This window comes from Xyrauchen texanus, chromosome 11 (assembly GCF_025860055.1).
Source record: "Xyrauchen texanus isolate HMW12.3.18 chromosome 11, RBS_HiC_50CHRs, whole genome shotgun sequence".
NCBI classification, from domain to species: domain Eukaryota; kingdom Metazoa; phylum Chordata; class Actinopteri; order Cypriniformes; family Catostomidae; genus Xyrauchen; species Xyrauchen texanus.
In genome coordinates, this window is record NC_068286.1 from 16,950,537 (window position 1) to 16,965,581 (window position 15,045).

Below are 15,045 nucleotides of genomic sequence, written 5' to 3' on the forward strand. Positions count from 1 at the left end.
CTTAAAGGCACATCAACATGTCATCTTTGGTGGCGGCAAAGGGGAGAGATCTTCTGCCTGAGACAAGAGAGTGGTTGGGGAGTCAGGATGGTCATGTCAGTGCCTGATGATGGGACATCGAGATGAATGAGACAGATGTGGGTTTTATGGCTCAGGCATTGAAATGTGATTGCTGATGGATAGCTCTGTCTCCTGTAACTCAGAGGCGGGCTGTCATGCTCCTGTGCAACAAAATATATTTTAAGAGCCCTTTTGATTAGGATTTCACAGGCAGACCTGAAATTACAGCCACTGCAGTTTATCGCTAATGGGAGTGAGTGATAGCTATTCAGAAAAAAACTAATGAAAATGCTGCTATCCGTCACAACGCATCTCAGGCCTGAGCTTGTATTTCAGAACTTGTTCAACAGCAGAAATCTGACCTGTAGAGCATGCATGTATGAGAGAGATGGAGAGTAGGAGAAAATGGAAACACTAATGCCCTGACACCCGAAGTGTCAGTGCTTCTTTCCGCACTGTCAAACTCTAGATTACCTCATATGTCCTTCATCCACACCTGTCAGAAAGCTGGGAGCACACGGAGAGGCCTTTCATATTGAACATCCACCCCCCTTTTTGTCTTTTCTCAATGTTCATTTTGTAAACCTTTCCCCCTGAAAGAGGCTTTACAAAAGTAAGGCCTGAGTCACTCAATGGGGAGAGTCCATCAATGTCCATCAATATCTCTTTGCTGTGTCTGCTCAAAATGGCAGTGTCAGGCGAGGGGGGCAGAGTGTAGTTGGGCTGTAGATGCTTGTTGTTGGGAGACAGAGAAGTGAATGACTGCAGCGTTAAATGGGGTCTAATAGAGCTGTGTCATGTGAGAGGCAGACAGCCAAGGGAGGAAAGAGCTTTTGAGACAAGCTGACAGTGGGTCAGGGGGAATTGGTGGATGGGCAAGAAGGTTTTGCAGTTTGTACCTCCCCAATGAGGCTAACGAGACTGTATATTTAAGTGGAACATCTTTTAGGGCATAGATATGTTTAGTTCTGAAAGACTATGATGCAGGAACTCAACGAAAACAAAAAAAGGGACAGAGAAGAGCAGGGCTTTTCAATTATGGTCCTGGAGGGCCGCTGTCCTACAGCGTTTAGTTTCAACACTAATCAAACACACCTGTTTGCAATTTTCAAGTTCAGGTGTGTTTGATTAGGGTTGGAGCTAAACTCTGCAGGACAGTGGCCCTTCAGGACCGGAATTGAATAGACCTGCAGCTGGCTATGAACAAGTGGTTGTACCATACGGGAGCTTGTGATTAAAGAGAGTGGTAGCATCTTTGACATTTAGAGCACATCTGGGCCAAGGCTAAACTCAACAAAGAAGTGGATGGTGTTTATTTCTCGCCCTGACCACCAGCTCCACTGACACTGACTGCAAAAACACGCTTGACTTGCTTGACTCGTTGCAAAAGAGACAATAAGTGAGTTTGGATTGTGGATTGATCTGGATTTTGCAGAGATGTGCAGTTGCATGGACTGGAAATGAAAGGCTGATTGTGTTAGATCAGGGGTGCCCAATACGTCGATCGCGATCTACCATTCGATCGCAAAGGCAATGCTGGTAGATCGCACAAAATTTAAATATACTTTCGTTAAATTTTTATAAAAATAAATATAATGTCTTTCCTTCTTTAAGTTTCTGTTTGACTTGCACTTGACGAGTAAATATTGACCAGGCGAGGTTTTGTTTATTCAGTTGCCATGACAACTAGGTTTACGCATACACGCCTTCCAAGGACTTCTGAGAACAGAGCGCGAAATTGTCTGATTCCATTCAGTTGTGCCTAATCTGGGCAGTAGCATCGCAATTTCGCGCTCTGTTCTCAGAAGTCCTTGGAAGGCGCGTATGCTCAAACCTAGTTGTCATGGCAACTGAATAAACAAAATCTCGCCAGGTCAATATTTACTCGTCATCAGAATAAGGTAAATGCCCTGGCTATTGTAATCTATTGTGCTATAGGTGTTTTGGGTTTAGTAAAACTGAATGATATCAACATTGAACATTATTATATATTTTTTTTTATTAATTAGAAGATGAATTCCATGTAGGGATACATGCAGTAGTCCCAACAAGCATTTTTTTTTGTTGGTTGTTCTTATTGAGTTGGTCATTTAAAAGTAGATCATCACACAAAAAAGTGTGGGCACCCCTGTGTTAGATGTATTTCAAGATCTTACCACTCATTCCCTCCAGAGGAGGTCTGAAATGAAAATTAAAAGTTGCATTACATTACTGCAGCCTGTCTGGCATTAAAATAAGTAGGATTATGCAACTTTCTAACTTACAGGCCTGTAAAATGTCAGCTCTCTGTCGTCAATATGTGTCAAGATGCTAAATTGACATTTCAAAAGTGCACCCGTCATTGAGAGCTAAAGCTGTTATTCAGGAGGCATGACAGGATTGGAGGGAAAGGTTATTCGTCAAAAATGTAGTGGTCTGTCACGTTTCACCTTGCAGAACTTCTCTTGATTTCATTTTTGGGAGGAGGGGGATAATGCGGACCACCGTGAGAAGGGGGCATCCACATAGAACAAAGTAACATATCAAACTCTCAACTTCCTCACAGATAAACACATTACTCTAATACGATTTGCATCACTGGAACTGAATGCAGCCAGAGAGCTAGTGTCACGTCTTTCTTCATCCGTGCCAATTGCAAATTTCACCTCTCAATATGTCACAACATGGAAAGGAACTGACACAGTCAGGGTGGAAGTTTAATGTTGGGTGTTTGTAACTTGTAGATTTAATCTAAAGCACTACGATGATTAGAACGTATAAAAATCGTTTGATTCGACAAAAGAAAACAAACTTGGTCAGTCGAAGTACATTCTGTCCAGAGTTGATTGTTAGTGCGAGTGCAAATTGAGAATGTTTAAGGAGTATGTTTGTGCCTGAGGAGCACAATTGCTTGTGAAGAGAGTAATTTTAAACTGGAAGCATGATACACATAATAAGCTTTCTTGTTGCTGAACGTAACTGAAAAAATAGGATTGCTTGATTAGCTAAAATACAAAGCTAAACAAAAGCAGCTGCTTGACACTAGACTATACTTTTTGGGTGGGAGGCTAAAATCAGTCTTTTCCTCTAAAGGAGAGATCAAGCCTCTGCCACCGCATGCAGGCAGTCATCTTTATGTGTGGGATCTGGACAGGAAACTGCATCCTCTGATCAGTGACCCAGACAGAATTGAAAATGGCTCTTTTGTGAAGCATCTATGGCTGACAGGTGTGCATGCATGTGTGTGGGCGAGTACAGGGAACTGGCTGGGGGAAAAAGGGGCCCGATGTGGGTGCATCGAAAAGGAGACATCCATTCCTCACAAAAAAGGGTAAAAAGAAAGAGGTGGGTGAATCAAGGTCTCTCCTGCTGTCGTTTTCTATTTCGCCACTGCCGGTGTGGGCTTCAGACCTCTAACAGCCAATTTAGCATCAACCCCCAACAGAGAACAGCCATTACCAAAGAGTGATGGACAAAGGTAGAAGGGGCATCTCAGCACTCGCTTCATGTGGCAAAATTTCAACCAGTCGGTGGCACTGTGGGAGACATGTGGGCTCCCACCATTAAAGAACAGCAGATGCTGGCTTTGGACAGTAATTAATGGTGGTATGTCTGAGGTAAAGTAGAGACCCTCGTTTTGGGTGGTACTGCCAAAATTGTAGGTCAAATAATGAAAAAGAAGAAGTACAATTCCTGGTTTGGTACTCGTCAAACATTCGGACAGTGTGCTATTTATAAAAGATAAATATTAGCAGATTGTGACATTTATCTGCCTGGCTGTCTATGATTTCTGGGGGACAAAAGTGCAAATCATTACCAGAGATCAATCGAACCTCTAGCCTGAATGACACAGTGTGACCAGAATTTGAAAAAAAGGGAGTGTTTTTTTAAGTAACGATAAGAAATAAAAGGAATGGAAGGCAAGAGAGAAACAAAGAAATGTAATTACACTATTCAGAAGGTTGTACATTTCTCAAACTTTCAAAGCCTGTGTTGGTAGTAAGAGGCAATTTAAGATGTACCAACGATGTAGAGGGAGTATGACATTAATCCTCAGTCTTAGAACTGAATTGCAGGTTCATAATTTGGCATAATTCAGAGTAATTGCTGTGGGGTTTAGAGGGATATTATTTCTTTTTTCCACTTTGATGAGTCCCCTGATATAACCACTTGGAGGTGAATTAAAGTGCAAGGTTGTAGTTCTGCAGCAATAATGCAGAAGTTGAAATGGGATATGAAATTGAATGTAGAACTGTGATAAACAGCATCCCATTCAAGATGAGAATATGAGAGGAAACATATTTAAAAAGTGTTACCCTTTCAGCAACCTCAGCTTATTGTCTTCGGTCTGCCAAATCTGGGTTGGAAAATGAACATGCTATATTTTGCATTCTGCTATATATATATCCTTTTTTTCTGACCTAATTCAGTACTTCTTACACAGAGAAGAAGATTTTGTTTGGCTCTCCATAAGGCCAGAGACCAGCAGAAAGCCTGTGAACATCCCCATCACATTCGCTCAAATTTACAGGGATAGTTCCACAAATGAAAATGGGGGCTTGGAGCGGAAGGACTGGCCTTGCAAATGTTAAAGGGATAGTCCACTCAAAAATGAAACATTTATTTTTAGGCAAACTATCCCTTTAACTTTCGCAAGGCCAGAGTGATCATTTACAAGCTAATGGGCTAGCTGATCACTAGATGTGCCAGGTATCGGACAACCCATTACCTTGATTGACATCGGCAGATCTCAGGAACAATTGAGAATTATTTCAAATGCTGATGACGAAACATTTTGGGTTGTAATGTATTTTAATGAGCAGGTGAGAACGAATGCTTTTCCTGCAGCAGACTGCACTGAACTACACACACACACACACACACACACACACACACACACACACACACACACGCACACACATTTTAATGAAGTGAGCAGGGCTGAGTGTTACACTGAACTGTAACTGACATACATCTCTGCTCCCAATTACGTCCAACACGTGCAAGAGGAGTTCACTTCTTAACAGTGCAATGAAGTAAATGTTACACATGGAGAGACTGACAGACAGACAGATAAACAGGCAGAAAGACATATAAGTGGTGTCAAAATGAATCCATGCAACCTTGGTGCAACCAAACACAGACCTTCAGCAAGAGAACACATAAGGTTCTCTTTTAATTGAAACACAATATTCATCTTTAGCTCTTAAATCCATTATAAATACTGCATTGTTGAAACATGTTGCATCATGTTTGTTAGTGATGGTTGAAATTGCATGAATGCACACAAGATCTGCTTTACAGTGACTTTCCATATATATATACAGTACCAGACAACAGTTTGGACGCACAGACTATATAGAATTTATAAGGTTCCCTTTTTATTGAAGCGCAATATTCATATTTAACTCCTGAGACCCGAGTGTGACTGCTGTGTGCATTTTTCATTTCCATTGCTGATTTGTAACTAGTATCACCTAATAAACATGAAAATAAATAAATAAACAAAAATAATTTTAAAATGTAAAATAGTTTTCCTCAAAATTGAGGTCCTCGTAAGGGGACAGCGGGACTAAGTTGTCAATTCTGAAATAATACCAACCTACAGAAAGTTAGATTAAAAAAAATAAATAAAAATGTAATCAAATTGTTTATTACATTTCCAGGAGTTTTGGTTATTCATGTTTTGAGATGTTACATACAGCTGCTTTGGAACAATGTGTATTGGGAAAGGCACAAATAAAAAACTACACAAATAAAAATTTGAATTTTTACTTTTTCCACTTTGGCAACAAAATCTCAATGATCTCTCTTTGCACTGCCAAACAAATAAGTGATAGCCAGTCCTGAATAATTTTACCAATCAGAAATCAGCACAATTCATTTTCCAACCATGTTAAAAAATTACACATAAATTCTGAATGTAAGTACTGGTTACCATTGCCCTATGTCTGCCAAACATGTTGAGTTGTGCAAACATCATCTGAAGCTTAAAACTGAACGTTTGGTTTATGTTAGGAGTGAATGTTCTTGGTTGCATAGGAAAGCTATAGCATGCACAGTAAATCTAGGATTTCTAAGGAGAAAAAAAAAGGCCTATAGTCCACTTCAGTGGTCATTGTGTTTAACTCTCTGGGGTCAACGGACATGCCGGCGCGTCCTGCTGGATATTTTCGTCATTATAGCAGAAACAATTTAAAATACTTTAAAATAAAGTAATTTTTGGGTATACAGATAAGTGTAAGACATCATTAGAGACTATAAAGGGTCCACTTTTATTTGTGTTCACTCACAACAACAACAAAATCTTGTGCTTTTGTAAAATAAAGAAAATAAAAAGGGTGAGCTTTCAGCAGTCTCAGTGTTCACGAGCATATTTCAGAAACACGTCACAAAAATGAACTGAAACTTCGCAAATATTCTCCTGCCATGCAATCTGTTACCGGTCCATCTCATTATCATTAATGTGATCCCACCCACCAGCAGAGCGCACCATTCATACGCTAATGTGCTGAGACAATCAACGCATATCTACACGCCCCCGACAGTGTTCAGAGGTTTGATGTAAACACAACACAACTCAACTTGTCTGCGTGTTTGTAACGATACACATTCGAGGAATCTCCTGGATATTAAGGAAGAGTTAACATTTTTCTCAGAAGAAGAATGGGACTCGGACGAACATTTGTATTTTGAAGAGAGACTTGATCCAGCAGAGGATACAATTTCAAATGAGTAAGTCAATTAGTTTTCATTAGGTGACATGCTATTTTATTTACACATGTAGATATTTTACTAGTGGAACTGTGTCCAGACTTGCCAGACAGGATTCAGAGTATTGACATTTGAAATATGACTCCTAATAAGCAAGTTTTAGTTACATTGAAATGCTGTTTAGGCTAAAGCAGGTATTTAAATTGTATGCTGTATAATATAAATATGGTATGTAATATGATATGATATAAAAAATAATATGAATGTTTAGATTATATTTTATCTATTTATTATATAAAATTCAGCTTTGATCACAAATTGCCTTTTACAATATATTTAAATAGAAAACGGTTATTTTAAATTGTAAAAAGAGTTCAGAATATCAATGTTGTTTATGTATTTTGGATCAAATAAATCCAGTCTTGGTGAGCAGAAGAGACTTCTTTTAAACGGTAGTGTAGGTCTAAAATTAAGTTAAGTCTTTATGTAAAAAAATGTATAGTCAGATTTCTTCTTTTAACTTAAAACTTGATTTTGATCATTAAGTCTCCTCACATTCATTCTCTTTCTGTCACATTCCTCATTGATAGGCCCAGGGGAGGGTCTTTGTCTGTCAGGTGTAAATGACCGCCATATTCATGATAGTTCACGCCTCCTCGCATATTACCTTTCAACACTAAAATTGTCTTCAAACGTTAAATTACTATATTGTTTTGTATGAATGAGTGATCAGGATGGTTTTCACATCATTTTGTAGCAAAACATCTAGGCTACATGATCCAGTTCTCAAAAGTATTGTGGACAAATGTTTAGTATGTGTTATATGGCCTTATTTCAATGACTTAAAAATCTTTTTTTTTTCAAAAACCATGCATAAACATTATTTTATCAAAAATACAAACCTGTACACACATGTTGCTCACATATTATTGTAGCCCAGTTTGTGCTGAATACAGTGTTTTCAGACTTTAGCCATTAATATGTTTCTAAGCAACTGAAAAATGCACAAATGTCAAGGCATGTCAAAACTTCTCCAGGGCCCAAAATACCCTCAGACTCAAGAGGGTTAACAGCGTGCTGTTTCTTAAACAGGTTTCAATGTAAAAACTTAATGAAGTTTTTAAACATTTGTAGTTTTGTTGCCGTTTCCCTCAAAGAAATACTCCGCTGTGATTTGAGCCATATTGTTTTGTCACATGAAAGTTTAACCCTTTACTGACAATCCAAAGTGTTCAGACAAAGTTTGGACACACCTGTTTGTACTTTATTACTATTTTTCCATATTTTAGAACAGTAGTTAAGTCATGAAAACTATGGAATGACAAAATTGGAAGTATGAAAGTTATGCAATGTCCAAAAATATGAGGCAAATCCAGAATTTCTTACCAACAGCTTAGCACACTCTTTTCTATATAAAAAAAATTGCCTTTAAGATCATTAGAAACATACTGTACATTCAGTCAGGTTTGTTCAAACTTTTGAAATAGATACATTCTTGCAATAAAACTTCACATTTTCCACTCCAATAAGTAAAGTCCCATACTGTACTATGCTAAGTGGTAGAGATTCCTATGAAACTCCTAGATAACTCCTCCCTGAATGTAATTTCATTAGTGTTATTCTAGCCCTAACTTAACCCCTGAAACTACCTTGTTCCAGAAGAAAACACTGTTTGTGAGAATGGTGCTTCTGATCAGAGTCCAACCCTGATTCATCAACTTTACTGCCCAATGAACAGTTTCTACCTCCCATCTGGAGCTGGATCATACTGAACGTTCTGTTTTCTGCTGTTTGTTTACCAGCATGCACTAATGTGGCTGGCTAATTTAAAATGTTGCACAATCTCTCTCTGTCCATCTCCTATTTTGGATGACTGAGAAAACATGGAGGAAAAATGCTAGAAGGAGAAAACCCATAGGAGCTTGAGCTTGAGTGAACAAGGCACAGGAGTTGAAGGCCTCCCTTGGTCCCGGTAAACATTATTGGAATTCCTGTGCTATAAAATTGCTGCTTTCATGCCCAATGCACCTGACAATAGCAATCGGTGGAGCCCGACAGGCCAGGCGACCCAGGGCTCAGTTTCAGATAGTCCGCATCAAGGTATGTTGGCAGCTTCAGCCCCCCCCCCCGGCTGGCTAATTGACAACAAGAGTCCATGTTGGATGGGTTACACAGAGGGAAGGCAATCGCTCTCTACGGAAGAGCTCTTTTTCACTGTCTTTCTGTCCATCGTCTTGATGTGTGTTTTGAGCAGGTCTTGACCCAATAACAATAGAGCAAGGTTATTGTGACATCCTTTTTATTACAAAGAAAAGCTAAGGTAATGTGTTCTGATTTGCACAGATGGGAAGATACCCTTAAAGCTCACTGTTTTGAAACCAATGTTTTTGTGCTATTTTACAATATATTTAACATATCTTAAAGCTGAAGTGTACAATTACTTCTATAAATACTTTAAACTATCCCAGCTAAATATGCAACTGAAGATGAAGGTAAAGTTTACAAACAAACGCTCTGCTCCGCCACTTCCGGATTCTTTTGGCAGCCCAAAAAAAACGAATTGTTAAATAGACGTATTGCTAAAATTGAGTGCCCAAAAAGAGCTGTTTGTGGGGTTGAAAACCTCTTTGCAGAATCACTAAGAATGAACCGTGGCCGGTAATAGCATAATTGTATTGCTCGTGCATGATGCACTAATGAAATTAAGCAGATAATTCAGCGGCGCAAAGGCGCCTACAAAATCACTGCTGAACGCAATTTGCACGTGCAGTTCTGATCTTGTGGTCCGATTCTGAGCGAAATATAGCGGAGGATGTCACAGACCACCATATTTGTCTCACCCTGCCGGGACTGTACAGAATCACTTTGATCCAGATACCTCTTAAATATACCTCAGATCATCTCTTAAACAGGCAGAGCATGCACTTAACGACAACACACATCTGGATATATGCCAGGTTATAACGCTCTTCTCCATCATTTAATGATAATTTTATTAATTAATACTTTCATTTGACGGTAATAGTGCAATCTAAATTGCGGCAGACAATTTTTGTGAATGAAGCACAATCTACAATTAGCCTAATTTACATAGAAAGAATATGTGTTTGTGAGTAAATCATCAAAACGCAGTACAATTTCAGTGCTGATTGCACCTGAAAGAATATATATCATGTGGTTAGTGAATAAGATGAAGGTTTTTGCTCTGAAATACAAAGTGAAAAGGTGGTGCAACTGTTTAGTGAATATGCCCATCACGATCAGGAAAATATCAAGTTTTAGATAAATTATGACATTTCATGGATCACTGTCATTGTTATCATGTCTGCTCTAACGAGAACCACAGATGATGTGGTATATTTGAACTTTCCACAAAGTAATCACACAAACTCAGATCACAAAGAGCTATTTCTAATTTCCAAAATGCAACCACTGTGACAGATATGAGGCCAAAGATGATCTAAAAATTATATTATATGAACAAGACTCATGTAAGATCTAACGGGAAGAATGGGACACCGTCTCCACCATCGCAGCACATAGGCTAATGTTTGTGAAAGGATATGTGAGTAAAAATAATGTCACACTGCTAAAATTATGTCTTTGTATTTATTTTAAATGAAGTAAGAATTGTTCAATTGAAAACAGCTATTTAAGTGTTAATACAGAATATGGTTATATTGAAGTCAAATATTATCTTTTACAATATGTGGGTTCATAATCTAAGCAGTTACAGTACAGTACAGTGTATTTCATGTGTGTTGGTAGTTTTCATTTTATATGCCACAAATCTCAAGCTTCAGAAGTGTATTCATCAACCTGATACATGTCCAACATTATCATACAGGCATATTGAACCAAGTTAAAACTTGTTTTGCTGATCGTTCAGAAAGAACCTGGATTTGGGAAACCTATTTGAAAACACTCATTATTATTTCACAGTTTTGTTTGGTCATGCTAGTTGTCCAAAAATGACAAACTACAGATTTAAATACATAGGTCTGTATAGCCAAAATCACAATCGCAAATCTCTCTGATCCAGGCTGCTTTCTGTATTCATCTCTTCAACTCGATTCCTCTCTTCCTCCATCCATCTCCTCTGTACCTCTTTATTTCCCATTCCTCTTCTGTCCCTGTTCAGGCTGAGTTCATGTCTTTAATATGGAGGGCTGCAAACAGGAACCGGCGCACTGACCTGCTGTCTACTCTCAGACTATTAAAGCTTGGCCTCCGAGGATGTGAAGTGGAGCCTTTTTTAACCCTCCCTCCCTCTCTCTCTTCTTTCTTTCTCTCTCAGCCCCTTTTCCAGTTTGATCTGCTAAGTGGGCCGGGCAGCCCGCATCTCCGCAACGATCAGCAACAGCACCTCCGCTCATTACAAATATCGATAAACGCTTCAAATGATGAGACGTCAGGGCTTGGAGTGCTTCCCGATACCCACTTGACAGCCACACACGAGTCGGCCTAAAAGACTTAATGAGGGGAAAGTGGATGAGGATGTAAGAGATGAAGACTGGCGGTAAGCTTGGAGTTTCCTAGTCACGCCCACGTCGCCGTAAGGCCAGATGGCTATCGAGAAAAGGCCCTCACTTCAGGTAAAAGCTCATCCATTAGCTCATCCAGTTTTTTCTCTTTAAAGACAACATGAAATCATTTGATGAGCAAAGCTTTCTGTCCTGTGTTGAAAAATGTCCTATTGAAACATTAAGTTTGGGCAGGATATATTGAAGAGCACACCCCCATTTAAAAAAAAAAAAAAAGCTAATAGGCTTTAGTTACATTAGAGCCATGGACTGTGATTTGCTATTTGTTAGTCGATTGTAGGTGATGATGGAGAGAGGGACATTGTCATTCTAAAGAGCATTTGATTGAACAAAAATATGTGAAGTGCAAGCCAGTGAGTCATCAATAGTTTTGGTTAATTTTCACAGAAGAGAAAGACAGGATGTTTTAAATGTGTATACGGTATCTGCTACAATATATATATTTTCAACTTTTAAGAGTAAACTAGCATTTTTATGACTTGAAAGCTATTGAAAATGGACTAAATGAAACATAATTCCTTTAACTGAAGCTGTTTTTGATTAGGGCCCTGATGGCAGCATAAGTACAGATGGAAGTGGGTAAAGGTGTCTTTTTCTTTAAGAGCTGCATACTGTAAACATGAGGACATTTGTGGTCCAGTGTAAGGGCTCAGAACCAAAACCTGCCAACATTCTTGGTGTCACTGAATGAAGACTTAAAGTCCTAAATCCAATAAAGTGTTCTTAAAACAACAAACTCTCTTCGTGTACCACATAATTGAAGATTATACCTTTATCACAGACTGTTTTATATTTTTTAAATATTGAGAGCAATTTTATAGCATTATGCTTATTGTTATATTACCCTAGAATCATTTAAAAAAAAAAAAGAATTACCGTACCACAGCTGCGAGGGGGTTTCTATTACAGCTGCTGAGAGAGTGACAGTATATTTGGCATCTTCTCCCATCTGACTTGCTTAATCCAACTCTCTCTATTTTTTTCCATTTCAGAAAGTCATTCAAACATAAAAGTGATTTTTTTTTCTTTTAGTCTAGGAGCAAATAGGTATGTGAAAATAACATTTGCTGTGATCTCCAATTCACTCACCACTGTCGAGGTTTACCCTGCAAACCTTTACTTCCGCATTCCAAAACAATGAGTGTGAAAAAGGTTATTATGCAGAGGAGAGCCCTAAATTCAATTTTGTCATACTAGTCTACTGAAAAAACAATGGCAACGTAACGTCCAAGCACTCCCCTCATAAAGCAAATCTAATCAGGTTCATTATGGACAAATATCAGCACAAATGAAATGTTTCTGTTTAAGGCAGGCTTTATAGGTAAGAATACATCAACACAATTTCAACAATGCAGAGTGAAGAAATCGTCTGCTAGTGATACAGGTACTTGGCTGGAAAATTCTGGACTGTGTGTGTGTGTGTGTGTGTGTGTGTGTGTATATATATATATATATATATGCCTATTTGTATATTTGTTTCAAAAGTGTATAGGCATATATATATATATATATATATATATATATGCCTATTTGTATATTTGTTTCAAAAGTGCTTATGGGTTTGTAATGTTAGACAACTGGTTCTGCTAAGGCTCTCAGAAAAATATGCAGAGATCATGGAGCACAAAGACAAGTATACACTTGCGGAGTGATTATGTGTGTTAGTGTTTGAGGAGACACAAGACAAAAACAAGAACAGGAGGAGGCTCCGAGCATAGCTGCTGGAGAGATGGACAGAGAACATATAAAACAGAATCTACTATGAGTGAAAGCAAACACAGTGTTCTGAGCTTATATTATTATTTTTATTTTAACTTAGCACAGTTCATGTTGCTACTTCAATCATTTCAAGTGCATTCAAATCTAAACTAGCCATTCTCGGCTCAATGTGATTTTGAGCACACAAAATTGGGTTTAGAGTGCATTACATGATGCAGGGCCATTTTATACACAAAGCCGGTTAACCCCCACCCTAATCTGCAGAGAGGTTGAGCACTGCTGATTGGATGTGACATTCTCCAATAAAACTTTCCACAAGGCCTGCATGCAGTTCACTCCAGTGGTTTTAACTGGGAACATGCAGCCTTCACGCTTTTCTTACTTCACAAACAGTGAGAGAGAGAGAGAGAGAGAGAGAGAGAGAGAGAGAGAGAGAGAGAGAAAGGGAGAGAGAGAGAGTGAGAGTTTAAGGAGAGAAAGATAAAGGGAGAGAGAAATGGTCACCTTACCATTACAACTGTGGCTGGGGCCAGGCTGTGTTATGGGTCTATAGAGAGCAGCTGTGTGCTCTTCCTCGGAATCGGAGTCCTTCAACGCCTGTGTGGTGGCATTACTTAAGATGGAACTCTGGTTGTCATGGAGATTGGGTGAGGGTGGTTGAGAATGGGAATGCTCAGTGACTGATGAACTGGAGAGAGAGGATGGCATGGGAGAACCTAAAGAAAAGAAAACCACTTTAAACCAAATGAAAAAAATAAAAAAAATTGAAAATAACAACTGCAAAATGAAAAGCACTTAAAATAACACAAACAGCTTCTATGAAAATTGCATTAATTTAAATATGAAAAGTAAATGGAATTTTTTTCTTTTTTAAGATAGAAAAAATAGTACAATTTGCAACAAAAATAAAGTGCATATATTTAAATTGTAGGATGACGAAAAGTATAAAGTCCCTGAATTATAAATAATGATTAGCATCGTAAACCAAAACACCCATGGTACCAAATTAAAACAAAATGAAGAATGAAGGTTTACTGCCTGTATGATTAAGTATTCTGTTTTTGAAGTTTCAAATTCACTAGCTGTGATCACATGAGAGTATGAAATGTTTCCACAATGCCCACAGTCTTTAAGGCCACAGCATTGGATGTGAGGAAAAGGAATCCACAACTCTCTCTCTCTCTCTCTCACACAAACACACACGCACACACACGCGGATATCATTATGATGACTCACCACAGACATAATGATTTTTAAACTGTACAAACTATAGATTCTATTCCCTTACCTTAAACCTACCCCTAAACCTAACCCTCACAAAAAAAAAAAAAACTTAATTTAGTATGTTTTCTAAGCTACTTGAATTATGGGGACACTAGAAATGTCATCATAAACCACATTTATAGTATAATACCCTTGCAATTATCGGTTTGTAACCTAAAAAAAAAATATAATTATAATTATTCTAAATTGCAGAAAAAAAAAAGAATGAATAAGTGTTTCAAAACTTTTACCAATTTTATATAAATATATATATATATATATTTAAGTAATATCCCTATTTCGTGGTAGCCGTGAAAGAGTCATTCACTATAGAAACAGCAATGTCCTCCGCCATTTTAAAGAGTGTGTATCCAATGTGGAATCTCTCTAAGTGCCTCAAGTTCTGTAATCAAACAGTCTGTTGTGTCTCTCAGCTGCGATGAGCCTTAATTCTGAAATTGTTTATTTAAAGCCATTTAACCTGTTGACACGCACCCCCTTTTTGAGCACAAACCATGAAAATGACATACCTGAACTTAAATGGTTGTATTGGACCCTTTGTGTCGGATTTGAGGACCGGAACTAACTGTTGTATATGCATATATATATATATATATATATATATATACACACACACACAACAGTTAGTTCCGGTCCTCAAATCTGATTAGACGAGAGACGTTCTATGAGTACTGTTGGTCTCACACCATCAGCACTCCGAAACTTCACTGTTTGTATCACTCCGCTTGTGTTCATGTGGTTCTA

The 15,045-nt window shown here is 38.3% G+C and overlaps 1 protein-coding gene across 6 annotated transcripts in view; it reads right to left on the bottom strand.

Annotated features, from left to right (window-relative positions):
* The window catches only part of LOC127651383 (teneurin-3-like), a 348,816-nt gene that overhangs the window by 131,498 nt on the left and 202,273 nt on the right, over positions 1-15,045 (bottom strand). For all 6 annotated transcript variants that reach the window (XM_052137168.1, XM_052137167.1, XM_052137166.1 and 3 more), the window contains one exon: positions 13,526-13,732. In XM_052137168.1, the coding sequence (XP_051993128.1) occupies positions 13,526-13,732 (207 nt within the window). The remainder of the gene's footprint in view (positions 1-13,525; positions 13,733-15,045) is intronic.